At 37.9% G+C, this 14621-nt stretch overlaps 1 protein-coding gene across 4 annotated transcripts in view; it reads left to right on the plus strand.

Annotated features, from left to right (window-relative positions):
* slc2a9l2 (solute carrier family 2 member 9, like 2) overlaps positions 1–14621 on the plus strand; it is a 268228-nt gene that overhangs the window by 122005 nt on the left and 131602 nt on the right. For 3 of the 4 annotated variants that reach the window (XM_063046289.1, XM_063046290.1, XM_063046293.1), the window contains one exon: positions 14081–14191. The exons of the other annotated variant lie outside the window; for it this stretch is intronic. In XM_063046289.1, coding sequence (XP_062902359.1) covers positions 14081–14191 — 111 coding nt within the window. The remainder of the gene's footprint in view (positions 1–14080; positions 14192–14621) is intronic. 4 annotated transcript variants of the gene reach the window in all.

Consider the following 14621-nt stretch of genomic DNA (forward strand, 5'->3'; position numbering starts at 1 on the left):
GTAGTCCAGATTAATACAGAAGGGGGCCAATCAGCTGAGGCTAAATCCCATTAGACGTATTCCCACGCTCCCTGTATCCCTGCACTTTATTTTCTCTCATACACACCATCAGGTACTAGAAACCGTAGAAACCATAGAAAAACTACAGCACAGAAACAGGCCTTTTGGCCCTTCTTGGCTGTGCCGAACTATTTTCTGCCTAGTCCCACCGACCTGCACACAGACCATATCCTTCCATACACCTCCCATCCATTCTTTTTGATTTTTTGTTTGCCATTAACCTAGACTAAAGGGTAACTTACAATTGTCATTTAATTTACCAGTGCATCTTTTGAGATATGTGAGGAAACTGGAATAGTTGGGGTGCAACTTGTATATTCAGGGAGAAGAGACCTTCCTCTTTGAGTTCCTATTTGAAGCACTTTCAGGAGTTCATGACATTCCTCATAGTGATCTGGTTTTTGAGAGGTGCAGAATGTAGTTATTGTCCTCCAGTATCTATCCTGGGCATTGACCAATTGTTAAAAATATTAGGTAGTGTGGGATCTCTAGGATAATGGTGCTATGTTTGCTTCCTGGAAATATGACTCTTCTACAAAACAGCCACCCATAATCATGGACAGGAACTACACAATCCTAGTGTAGAACTTTGAGCTTCAATTCATGACAGTGTATATGCAATATGTGGTTTGTGAATAGTGATGCCAGGGAAAGGCAAGGAATGATCATGTGGATTATGTCTGGAAGTGGCCTGTCCAATCTCACAGATGCTGCAGTGATTATTATAACAGTCTGTTTTGGATAAGATTGATCTTGAATTGCATAGCACTTAAAACAGGTCTGAATCCCAGACATATATAATCAAAGTCAAAGTAAATGTTATTATCAAAGTAGGTATAAGTTACCATTTACTACCCTGAGATTAGCTTCCTTGCAGGAATTTGCAAGAAAAATAAAGAAATGCAATAGAATTTATGAAAAACGTACAAAAGCAAAGACTGACAAACCATCAATGTGCACAGAAATAACAAACTGTGCAAATAAAAGAAATAATACTGAGAACACAAGTTATAAAAGTGTCCTTGAAAGTGAGTCTGCATCTGGTAGAATCAGTTCAGAGTTGTGATCAGTGAAGTTATCCATGCCTATTCAGGAACCTGATGCTGTAGGGCAATAACTCTTCCTGAAACTGGTGGTGGCAAACCTCAGGCCCCTGTACCTCCTGCCCGATTGTAGTAGGGAGATGAGAGTATGACCTGGGTGGTGGGGATCCTTGATGGTGGCTGCTGCTTTGTGTGGCAGTGCTCCTTCTGAATGTATTCATGGTGGGGAGGCCTTAGCCTGTGATGGACTGGGTTTTGTCTACTACCTTCTGTAGTCCTTTCCATTCCTTGGCATTTGTACTTCCATAACAGGCTATGATGTAACCGCTGAAGGGTCTTGGCTCAAGACTATACTCTTTTCCATAGATGCTACCTGGCCTGCTGAGTTCCTCCAGCAATTTGTGTGTGTTGCCATTGTGTGTGATGTAACTTGTTATGATACTCTCCACTGTGTATCTTTAAAAGTTTGTCATAGTTTTTGGTAAGTAGAGATGCTGTGATGACTTCTTTATGATGGCACTTGCATGCTGGTCGCAGGACAGATCCCCTGATATGTTAACGACAAGGAATTTGAAAGTTACTGACCCCCTCCACCTAGATCCCCTCATGAGGACTAGCTCATGGACCTGCAGCTTCTTCCTCTTGTAGTTGGTAATCAGCTCTTTGGTTTTGCTGATGTTGAGTGACAGGTCGCTGTTGTGGCACCATTCAACCAGACTTTCAGTCTCCCTCACATATGCCAATTTGTCACCACTTTTAATTTGACCAATAACTGTGGTGTTATTAGCAAAATTAAATGAGGCATAAATGAGTACATAGCCACTCAATCATAGGTAGAACAGGGGGCTAAACACACAACCTTGTGGTGCACCTGTGCTGATGGTGATTGTGAAGGAGATGTTATTGCCAATCAATTGTAACTGGGATCTACCAGTAAGGAAATCGAGTATCCAGTTGCACAAGGAGATATCCAGGCACAGGTCCTGAAGCTTAGTGATGAGTTTTGAGGAGCTGATAGTACTGGAATGCTGAGCTATAGTCTCCATTGGTCCAGATCTGCGTGAAGAGCCAATGACATGGCATCTGCTGTTGACCTGTTGTGACAATAGGCAAATTGGAGCATCTTCGGTTTGAAGTTGATGTGCTTCATAACCAACCTCTCTAAGCACTTCATTACAGTGGGTGTACAAGTGCTACTGGACAATAGCCGTTGAAACAGGTTGCCACATTCTTCTTGTGCAGTAGTATGATTGAAGCTTGCTTGAAGCAGGTAGGAACCACAGACTACCAAAGTGAGAGGCTGAAAATATTTGTAAATACTCCAGCCGGTTGATTAGCACAGGTCTTCATTACTCGAACATTCGGGCTAGATGCTTTCTGTGGATTCATTCTCCTGAACGATGCTCTCAGGTCAGACTCAAAGATGGAGATAACAGGGTTTTTGGTGTTGTGGGGGTTCATGAAGGTGCCTCCATGTTCTGTCAGTGACAGCGAGCATAAAAAAGCCCTGTGTTCATCTGTGAGTGAAGCCATTTTGTCATCTATGTTCTCATCTGTGTTTCAAGTATAGTCCATAATTACCACTTTGCATGTGAGATTGCCTTGCAGAGGTCATACCTGAACCTCTTGTACTTTCCTGGATCAGCAGTCTTGAATACCATTGATCTAGTCCTCAGCATATTTCAGATCTCCTGGGTACACACTCATCCATGAGTGTCTGAATAAAATCCATGACAATCAAGTCCAATTCATTCAGGGACATGATGAGTCCTTGAACATGGCCCAGTGCACCAGCTTGAAGCAGGCCCTTAGCCACTCAAAGACTATAAAATATAGGAACATAGGCCATTCTGCTCATTAAGTCTGCTCCTCCATTTCATCATGCCTGATTTATTAACCTTCTATACCCCACTCTCCTGCCTTCTCCTATAACCTTTGACACTCTTTCTTTTTAAATCTTTTTATTAATTTTCAAAATTATGAACTCAATAACAAAGTTGGTACAAAGCGATTGGAATAATCTTAATCAGCATATACAAAAAGGATTTTAAGTAACATAGGTATAATAGACTTCCAAACTCATAATGAAATTAGTCATAAAGAAGAAATAAAAAGAAAAAAATATATATATAAACAAAAAGAAAATCCCCAAAAGAAAAAGGAAAAAAAACATAAAAAAACAGAACAAAACAGGGCTAGACCAATATCTTGAATCAGACACGTTCAGTAATGTCAACTCCGCTCCTCTATTCATATAATTTAAGTTTTAAAAAAAATTCGGAAAGGTCAGATTACACCATATGAAAATGTTGCACAAAAGGTTTCCAAGTTTCTTCAAATTTAACCGAAGGGTCAAAAATATCACTTCTAATTTTTTCTAAATTTAAACTTAATGTAGTTTGAGAAAACCATTGGAATGTAGTAGGAGGATTGATTTCCTTCCAGTTCAGTAAAATAAATCTAGCCATTAAAGTAACAAATGCTATCATCTGACAGGCTGAAGAAGTCAAAGATCTATGTTCTACCATTGGCAATCCAAAAATTGCCGTAATAGGATGAGGCTTTAAATCAAAACATAGAACTGTTAAAATAATATCAAAAATATCTTTCCAATATTCTTCCAAAAGAGGACAGGACCGAAACATATGAGTTAAAGAAGCCACCTCAGAGTGACATCTATCACAAATAGGGTTTATATGGGAATAAAAGCGGGCTAATTTATCTTTGGAGATATGGACTCTGTGTACTACTTTAAATTGTATTAATGTATGTTTAGCACATATAGAAGAAGTACTAACTAACTGAAAAATTTTATCCCATTTCTCTATAGGTAGACAAAGTTGAAGTTCCCTTTCCCATTCGTTTTTAATTTTAACAGATACACTTGGCTGTAATTTCATAATTATATCATACACGGTTGTAAATAATTGCTATTAATCCCTTCTGAAAAGGATTTAAACCTAAAATTTTATCAATAATTCCAGTAGGATTTGAAGTCGGAAAGGTAGGTAACATAGTATTTAAAAAATTTCTTATTTGTAAGTACCTAAAAAAAAATGGGATCTAGGCAAATCAAATTTTTTAGATAACTGCTCAAAAGACATAAAACAGTTATCCAGAAATAAATCACGAAAACACATTATATCTTTCATTTTCCATATCAAAAAGGCTTGGTCCATAACCGAAGGTTGAAAAAAGAAATTAGATATAATAGGACTTGATAACATAAATTCATTCAGCTCAAAAAATTTACGAAATTGAAACCATATTCGCAATGTATGTTTAACTATAGGGTTAAACGTTTGTTTATTCAATTTAGATAGTACAAAAGGAAGTGAAGTTCCTAAAATGGAAGCTAAAGAAAACCCCTGTAGAGAGTAACCTTCAAGGTTTACCCAATGTGGGCTTGGAGTTATATTGCAATCTTGCATCCAAAATGTTAAATATCGAATATTAATTGCCCAGTAATAAAATCTTGGGTTAGGCAATGCCAAACCACCCTCTTTCTTAGATTTCTGTAAGTATTTTTTACCTAATCTGGGATTTTTATTTTGCCATATGTAAGAGGAAATTTTAGAATCAATAGTATCAAAAAAGGATTTAGGAATAAAAATTGGTATCTTTTGAAATAAATATAAAAATTCAGATAAAATAATCATTTTAATAGCATTGATTCGGCCAATCAATGATAGAGACAATGGGGACCACTTAGTAATCAGTTGTTTAACCTGATTAATTAATGGTAAAAGGTTAAAATTTGATAGATCCTTATGTCTCTTAGTAATTTTAACTCCTAGATAAGTAAAATAGTCAGTAGTCACTCTAAATGGAGAATTTCTATAAGTGGGAACCTGCATATTTAATGGAAAAAGTTCACTCTTACCTATGTTCAATTTATAACCGGAAAAACTACTAAACTGAGCAAGCAAAGTTAATACTGCTGGAATAGATTTTCCTGGGTTAGAAATATATAATAGTAGATCATCTGCATATAGTGATAATTTATGAGTCTCATTTCCATGGGTAATGCCAAATATATTAGGGGAGTCACAAATGGCAATAGCTAGCAGTTCCAAAGCAATATCAAATAGTAGTGGACTAAGAGGACAACCCTGCCTAGTACCACGGATTAGGTGGAAAAGAGGGGATCTTTGATTATTAGTAAATACTGAAACCAAAAGGGTAAGATATATCAGTTTAATCCAAGATATAAATATTGAACTAAAATTAAATTTCTCAAGGGTGCTAAATAAATATGTCCATTCAACCCTGTCAAAAGCTTTCTCAGCATCCAATGAAATAACACATTCTGGAATTTTGGGTGAAGGTGTATAAACAATATTCATTAATCTCTTAATATTAAAAAAAGAGTAACGATTTTTAATAAATCCAGTCTGATCAGCAGAAATAACTTGAGGTAATACATCCTCCAATCTCATTGCCAATATTTTGGAAAAAATCTTAGAATCCACATTCAGCAAAGATATAGGCCTATAAGATGCACATTCAGTAGAGTCCTTATCCTTTTTAAGAATTAGGGAAATAGAAGCTCAATAAAAAGATTGTGGTAACTTACCTATTGATACTGCACCCCTAAAACCTCTACATAACCAAGGAGTCAGTGTAGTAGAGAAAAATTATAAAAATTCTACTGTAAATCTGGGCCAGGTGCTTTACCTGAGTTCATCGAAAAAATAGTGTTCTTTATTTCCTCTACTGTAATAGGTACATCTAGTTTTGAACGTTCATTAGATGATAATTTTGGAATATTCAGTTTCTTAAAAAATTCATGCATTATAGTAGAGTCATCAGGAAATTCTGATTGATATAAGGAGGTATAGAATTCTTGAAAGGATTTATTAATCTCGTCATGGTGAACCGTCAAAGTGCCATCTTGTTTATGAATCTTAAGAATCTGTCGTTTAACCGAGGCCAATTTCAATTGATTAGCTAATAGTTTCCCAGTTTTATCACCGTGTATATAAAACTGACTCTTAGTTTTGATTAATTGACTTTCGATCAAAGATGATAATAATAGATTATGTTCCATTTGAAGTTCAACTCTCTGTTTTAAAAGTTTCTGATTAGGAGCTATAGAATATTTCTTATCAACTTCTTTAATCTTGTCAACCAGTTTAAGTATTTCCTTATTAGTTCGCTTTTTTAATCCAGCAGTATATGAAATAATTTGTCCACGAATATATGCTTTAAAAGTATCCCAGAGTGTCCCACTGGAAATATCCTCTGTAGAATTCATTGTAAAGAAAAAAATTAATCTGTTCCTCAATAAACCTAACAAAATCTGAATCTTGAAGCAAAGTGGTATTAAATTGCCATTGTCGCAACCAGTAACAAGAGGAATTAATCGAGAGTGGATTAAAAAAAAATAGTCAATTCTTGAATAGTGCTGATATACGTGTGAAAAAAATGAGAACTGTTTCTCATTCGAATGTAAGAATCTTCAAATTTCTGAGATTCCAGAGTTGGTCATAAAAGAGTTAATAAGGGTAGCTGATTTGTTCGGAAGTACAAAGACATCCTTGCCATAGAGAGAGTACAAAGAAGGTTCACCGGATTGATTTCTGGGATGGCAGGACTTTCATATGATGAAAGACTGGATCAACTAGGCTTATACTCGTTGGAATTTAGAAGATTGAGGGGGGATCTTATTGAAACGTATAAAATCCTAAAGGGATTGGACAGGCTAGATGCAGGAAGATTGTTCCCGATGTTGGGGAAGTCCAGAACGAGGGGTCACAGTTTGAGGGTAAGGGGGAAGCCTTTTAGGACCGAGATTAGGAAAAACTTCTTCACACAGAGCGTGGTGAATCTGTGGAATTCTCTGCCACAGGAAACAGTTGAGGCCAGTTCATTGGCGAAATTGAAGAGGGAGTTAGATATGGCCCTTGTGGCTAAAGGGATCAGTGGGTATGGAGGGAAGGCTGGTACAGGGTTCTGAGTTGGATGATCAGCCATGATCATACTGAATGGTGGTGCAGGCTCGAAGGGCCAAGTGGCCTACTCCTGCACCTATTTTCTATGTTTCTACTTGATTGGACTTGGATCTATCCATCAAAGGATTTAAACAGCAATTGAAATCTCCACCCATAATCAGCATATAGTCATTTAAGTTAGGAAGAGATGTGAAGAGATTCTTAAAAAAATCAGGACAGTCAATATTTGGGGCATAAACATTAAGCAAAACAACTTTTTTGTTAAATAGCAAGCTAGTAATTAACAAAAATCTGCCATTGGGATCTGAAATCGTCTCATAATGCAGAAATGAAATTGACGGATCTATAAAAATAGAAACGCCTTTTACTTTAGCCTGTGAGTTCGAGTGGCACTGTTAGCCCTGCCAGAATCTAAAAAAGCGCTGATTATCCTCTTTCCAGACATGAGTTTCTTGTACAAAAATAATATGAGCATTCATCCTATGGAATACTTTAAAAATTTTCTTCCGTTTAATCGGGTGGTTTAAGCCATTTGTATTCCAAGAAACCAAGTTAATAATCTTATCCATCATAACGAGCTCGAGTATAAGGTATGTAAAGGGTTAACCAGAGTACAGACTTATGACCCCGGAAGAGGGGAAAAGGGTCCAAAGAGGAACCGGAAGTTACGACATTTCAGACATTTTGGTAGTTTTAGGTCAGCCCGTTTAAAAAGCAAAAATAAAATAAAAATAAGAACAAAAATACCACCCACCTCCCACAAAAAACCAGAAAAAAGCCAGACAGTGGCCAATGCTAAATCTAAAGCTAATCGTATCCCCATCTTTCCAGAAGGCAACCCAAAAGAAATACGTTTATCAAAAAAGATACCACCCATATTCCAAAAAAAAAGTAAAAAATAACTATAACGGTAAGAAACAGCTTACAACGATTATAAGCATCGAATAGTTCCTTCTTACTCATATTTCAAGGAACATCAAACGTTAAATTATATTACTATATTAATTTTTCACATATAAATGATTGGAAATGACGTTAGAGACAGAAAGGATTCTGGGGAGAAGAAGAAAACGATCCACCATTTTAAAATATAATACTCCAGTAACATTTCAGAAAGAAGACCAGCATTAAAGTTGTAACTAAATAACTTTCAAAAAGTATTAAGAGTAAGATATACAAGATCACTAACAGAAAAGCATAATATCATTTAACAATATAAAGTGAACCTACACTGCAAGATCAAGGGGAAAAAAAACCCTCAAACTATACAAATCAAAGATGAGAGAAAACAAAACGATACATTAGTTAATCCTCCGCAGAGGGGGGCAGATCATCGAGAAAACTTTGGACTTCCGTCGGATTTTTAAACAGGTTACGCGAGTTGTCCGGCATAACCACACTCAGACAGGCTGGAAACAGTAATGCTATTTTATAGCCCCAACGATAAAGTTCTGCCATCTGTGGTTTAAAAGCCATCCGTTTTTTCAGTACGTCTTGGGTGTAGTCTTCAACAATTCTGAACTTGAATTCTCGAAATTTGATCATACCTTTCTTCCGAGCTGCTCGAATAACTTGTTCCTTATCATGGACATAATGAAACCGAATAATGATCGGTCTCGGTCTGGCCACATTCTCCGGATTAAAACAAAATGAATGATGTGCACGATCTAATAGTGGGGGCTCCTCCAATATATTGGAGCCAAACACATCCATTAGCAATTTAGAAAAATATTTGGTAGGATCTCCCGTCTCAGCATCTTCAGGAAAACCGATAATTCGCAAATTCTGTCGTCGGGAGCAATTTTCAAGATCGATAGTCTTAGCTTGATAATGTTCCAATTGCTGTGTTACCAAAGTTAAACTTTTTTCAAGAATTTCAATTTTTCTATCCCTTTTGTGGCCATCTTCATCTCGTTCTGAGATTCTGACTTGATGTTGATCGATTTCACGTCTGAATATTCTTCATTCTTCTTGCATCGACTTCAACACTTCTTCAATTGCGGTGAGTCTTCGATTAACTGTATCTTCTAGAAGTTCCTTCATTAGCATAGTTATCGGAGCTTCCTTTGATGTTCCAGGACCACCATTTTTTTTTCCATTCCTGCCGGAACCTTTCCCTTCTTTAACTTCTCGTGCTCCAGTATTCATTTTCAGTAAGTAAAAGTCGTAGTTCAATGATATAAATGTGATATAAATCGTTTAGTGTAGGTATAGGTAAAGTGAATAAGAGTGGTTACATGTAAGAGAGTAAAGGGTACGGAGCGACGCCAAAATACAGCTCACTCCATGGGTCCCCTTCCAGAAAGTCCACCTTTGACACTCAATAACTTTCCCAATACTGATGTCAGGCTCACTGGCCTAGAGTTTCCTGGTTTAATTTTAGAGCCTTTCTTATGCAGTAGAACAGCATTAGCTATCCTCCAATCCTCCGGTACCTCACCTGTCGCTAAGGATGATTTAATTATCTCTGTAGGGCTCCGGCAATTTCTGCACTAGCCTCCTGTGAGGTCTGAGGGAACACCTTATCAGGCCCTGGGGATTTAGACACACTAATTTGCCTCAAGACAGCAACTAACACCTCCACTGTAATCTGTAAAGAGTCCACGAAGTTGATGCATTTTGCCTTACTCCCATAGACTCTGAGTAAATACAGATGCAAAATATCCATTTAAGATCTCCCAACCTCTTTTGGCTCTATGCTTGGATTACCATGCTGATCCTCCTGAGGATGTTTTCCATTGGCATTTATCTTGTTCCACATGAACTGGAAAATATCATGTCGATATCACAACATATGACCACGTTAATGGAATTTTATTATGGACCATCCAACAGTCTGTGGGATTTAGAGGAACCAAATTGTAGAGAGGTTGCAGGCTGTTGTAAGAAACATAAAATTATGATAGGTGATTTTAATGTTCCACATATTAACTGGGACTCCCATACTGTAAAAAGGTTGGATGAGATAGAGTTTATCAAATGTTCTCAGAGGTCCCAACCAGAGAGAGTGCAACACTAAATCCGGAATAGAGAATGAGACAGGGCAGGTGACACAGGTTGTGTGGGGGAACACTTTGCACCTAGTGATCATAACGCCATTAGTTTCAAGATAATTATGGAGAAGGATAGGTCTGGTCCTCAAGTTGAGATTCTAAATTGGGGAAAGGCCAATTTTGATGGTATCAGGAAGGATCTGGCAAGTGTGGATTGGGACAGGCTGTTTTCTGGCAGTTGTAATTGGTAGTGATAGGCCTTCAAAATTGAAAATTTTGAGAGTATGGAGTTTGTAGGTTCCTTTCAGAATAAAAGGCAAGGATAACAGGTTTAGAAAACTTTGGTTTTCGAGAGATATTGAGGCCCTGGTTAAGAAAAAGAAGAAAATTCATTACAGATGTAGGCAGGAAGAAGCAAATGAGGTATTTGAGGAGTATTAGAAATTCAAGAGAGCACTAAGAAGGAAATCAGAGGGCTAAAAGAAGGCATGAGGTTGCTCTAACAGGCAAAGTGAAGGAGAATCACAGGGACGTCTAAAGTTATATTAAGAGCAGAACGATAACAAGGGACAAAATCAGCTCTCTGGAAAATCAGAGTGGTGATCTGTGCGTGGAGCTGAAGAGATGGGGGAGATCTTAAATGGAGTTTTTTGCATCTGTATTTACTTAGGAGATGGATATAGTATCTATAGAGATGAGGCAAAGCAGCAACGAGGTCATAGACCCTGTCCGGATTACTGAGTAGGAGGTGTTTGCTGTCTTGAGGTAAATTAGGGTGGATAAATCCCAAGGTGTTCACTTAGTCCCTGTGGAAGGCAAGAGCAGAAATTGCAGGGGTGCTTGCAGAGATATTTACAAAGTTTGTAAATCATCTTTAGCAATAGGTGAGATACCGGAGGATTGGAGGATAACTAAAATTGTTCCACTATTTAAGAAAGACTTTCAAAGATAAAAATGAAATTATAGGCCAATGAGACTGTCATCAGTAGAGGGAAAGTTATTGGAAGATATTCTAAGGGACTAGATATTTGGATAGACAGGGACTGATTAAGGATAGTCAACATGGCTTTGTATGTGGTAGGTCAAGTCTAAACATAAAATTCTTATAGAATTTTACGAGGAGATTACCGGGGAGTTGATGAAAGAAAGGCAGTGGATGTTGGCTACATGGACTTCAACAAGGCCTTTGAACTTGGTCAAGTAGATTCAGTTACTTGGCTTTCAAAATGAGGTAATAAATTGGATTAGACATTGGCTTTGTGGGAGAACCTGGAGAGTGGTAGTAGATGGTTACCTCTCTGATTGGAGGCCTGTGACTAGTGGTGTGCCACAGACAACAGTGCTGACTGTTGTTTGTCACCTATATCAACAATCTGAATGATAATAGATACCCTATTGATCCCAAAGGGAATTAGTGTCACAGTTGCATTACAAGTGCATAGGTATAAATATTAGAAGAGAAGTGGAATAAAAAATAGGTTACCACAAGCAGTCTAACAGAAGTCGGCTATAGGTTGACTCATTATAGAGCCGAGGGTAAGAATGACCTCATGGAGTGTTCTTTGGAGCAGCACATTTGTCTTAGTCTATTACTCTGTTCAGCCAAAGTGGCATGGAGAGGGTGAGAAATATTGTCAGAATTGCCAGGATTTTCCGTAAGGTCCTTTGTTCTACCACAGCCTCTAGTGTGTACAGTTTGACTCCTATAATAGGAGCCAACCTTTCTAATCAGTTTATTGAGGCTGTTGGCATCACCCATGTTGATCCCATTGTCCCAGCACACCACCACATAGAAGATTGTACTGGCAACAACAGACTGCCAGAACATGTGAAGGAGAGGCCTGCATATTCCAAAGGATCTCAGTCTCTTCAAGAAGTAGAGGCGACTTTGGCCCTTTTTATACACAGCCTCTGTGTTAGTGCTCCACTCAAGTCTATCTTCCAGGTGCACCCCCAGGTTCTTGTAGGTCCTCACCACATCCACGTCCTCACCATCAATAGTAACAGGGAGCAGTGCAGGTTTGGTCTTCCTAAGTCCATCACCATCTCCTTTGTCTTACTGATGTTGAGCTGCAGATGATTCAGCTTGCACCATTTGACAAAGTCCTCCACCAGTGCTCTGTATTCATCTTCCATCTTCCCTTTATACACTCCACTATTGCTGAGTCATCAGAGAATTTCTGCCGATGACGTGACTCAAAGTTGTATCTAAAGTCCAAGGTATACAGGGTAAACAGGAAGGGAGCCAATACAGTCCCCTGTGGGGCCCCAGTGCTGGTTATAGCCATATCTGACACACAGCTCTGAAGCTGCACAAACTGTGGTCTGCCAGTCAGGTAGTCCATTATCCAGGATACAATGGAAGCACCAACCTTCATTGAACGGAGCTTTTCCCCAGCAATGAGGGCTTATGGTTTTGAAGACACTTGAGAAATCAAAAAACATGATCCTCACGGTAAATTGGATCAGCAAATTTGCGGATGACACCTAGATTGGAAGTGCAGTGGACAGTGAAGAAGACAATTAAAGCTTGTAGTGGGATCTGGACCAACTGGAAAATGGGCTGAAAAATGGCAGATGGAATTTAATGCAGATGAGTGTGAGGTGTTACACTTTGGGAAGACAAACCAGAGTAGAACTTGCATTATGAGCAATAGGGCACTGAGGAGTGTGGTAACACAGAGGGATCTGGGAATATAGATCTTTATTTCCTTGAAAATGGTGTCACAGATAGAGTTGTAAAGCTTTTCACCTTCATAAATGGAAGTATTAAGTACAGGAGTTGGAATGTTATGTTGAATTTTTAGAAAACATTGGTGAGGCCTAATTTGGCGTATTGTGTGCAGTTTTGGTCATCTACCCAAAGGAAAGGTATAAACAAGGTTGAAAGAGCGCAGCGAAAACTTACAAGGATGTTGCCAGGTCTGGAGGACCTAAGGTATAGGAAATGGTTGAATAGGTTAGGACTTTATTCCGTAGAGCGTGTGAGGGGAGATATGATAGAGGTATACAAAATTATGAGGAGTTATAGATAGGGTAAATGCAAGCAAGCTTTCTCCACTGAGGTTCGGTGATACTAGAACTAAAGATCATGGGTTAAGGGTGAAAGGTGAAATGTTTAAGGGAACGTGAGTAGGAATTTCTTTACTCAGAGGACGGTGAGAATGTAGAACAAGCAGCCAGAGGAGGTGGTGGATGCAGGTTTGATTTCAGCAGTTAAGAGAAATTTGGATAAGTACATGCATGAGAGGGGTATGGAGGCCTATGGTCCGGGTTTGGGTCGATGGGACTAGGCTAATTAATATCTTGGTGTGGACTAGATGGGCTGAAGGACCTATTTCTGTGGTGTGATGTTCTATGGCACTAATTCCCCAATTTATAATCAGAAATATGCAGAACAAGGACATTTGCATGAGATTAGTTAATTGTACTCAAATGGAGAACTAGATGATTATTTGGTCAGAACTAAATATGAGCAAGTGGATAAAGATGATTTAGAGAGATATATAATTGGGAAAAGTACCTGAAAAAAACTATTTTTTGATATAAGTAAAAATATTAAGTTAACGAATAAACTTTGCAAAGTAGAATTTATTTGTAAAACAATGATATTTTAAATTCCAGGCAAAGGTAATGTTAGGGTTTAAAAATAATAGTACTGAGTTTCCAGGAAAAGGGAATAAATTTTAAAAATACAACTTCAAACAAATTATAGAAAACACATAAAAAGACTAGTTATTATTCACTGAATTTCACATAGGGAAACAGTTATTATCCTGTTTGGCAGCAATCCGAAAATAAACTAGGATGTGATAAACATTATAATCGTGTCTTCATTTAAATATCTAGGTTTTGGTATGTGTGCTGTAATTAAAATATGCTGTCAATCTAATCTTTTCCCAAAAAAAGTTGAGCACCAGGGAGGTGATGCTATTTGCTTAATTCTCCACTGGAGGCACCATGTTCTTTGAATGCCTTTAGATTGTTGTTTCCAATCTAATGTGTTTATTTGTCCTTTCATCATTTGCAGATTTGGTTTTACACAAATAGTATCTTTAAAGACGCTGGCATAAAGGAGGATCACATTCCATACCTCACTCTGAGTACCGGTGGCGTTGAGATTGTGGCTTCAGTTCTCTCAGTGAGTAGAGTTTAAATCTAAAGAGTGTTGACTCAACCAGATACGATGAAGTAGCTCTTCTTAAAATGTTGCAAAGTATTTGTGGTTGTTGTTTTGTGTATGCTTAATTTTATGAACTTGTGGCTGGCAGAATAACACCAAAAGTGGATTTAAAAGTTAGCTGTTTTGTTAGTTAACCTGCTAAAAGCCATGTAGATGTGATAAAGGAAAGTGACCTTTTTTTTATATTTTGTTGTGTTTTTGCCCCTTTAAAATCTTATTACATTTCCTTTATCTGACATATTGCAGACAAGTTTTCATTCAAATTCTATTCAAACAATCCAATGGTAATTCTAAAACATTTACCTATGGGCATTGTGTTAGCTCTGTGATAGGTGTTTGTCTTGACAACAGTAGAGCTTGCATACCTTTGCACCACAACATCCAATCC

Source organism: Mobula hypostoma, chromosome 4 (genome assembly GCF_963921235.1).
Source record: "Mobula hypostoma chromosome 4, sMobHyp1.1, whole genome shotgun sequence".
NCBI lineage: Eukaryota > Metazoa > Chordata > Chondrichthyes > Myliobatiformes > Myliobatidae > Mobula > Mobula hypostoma.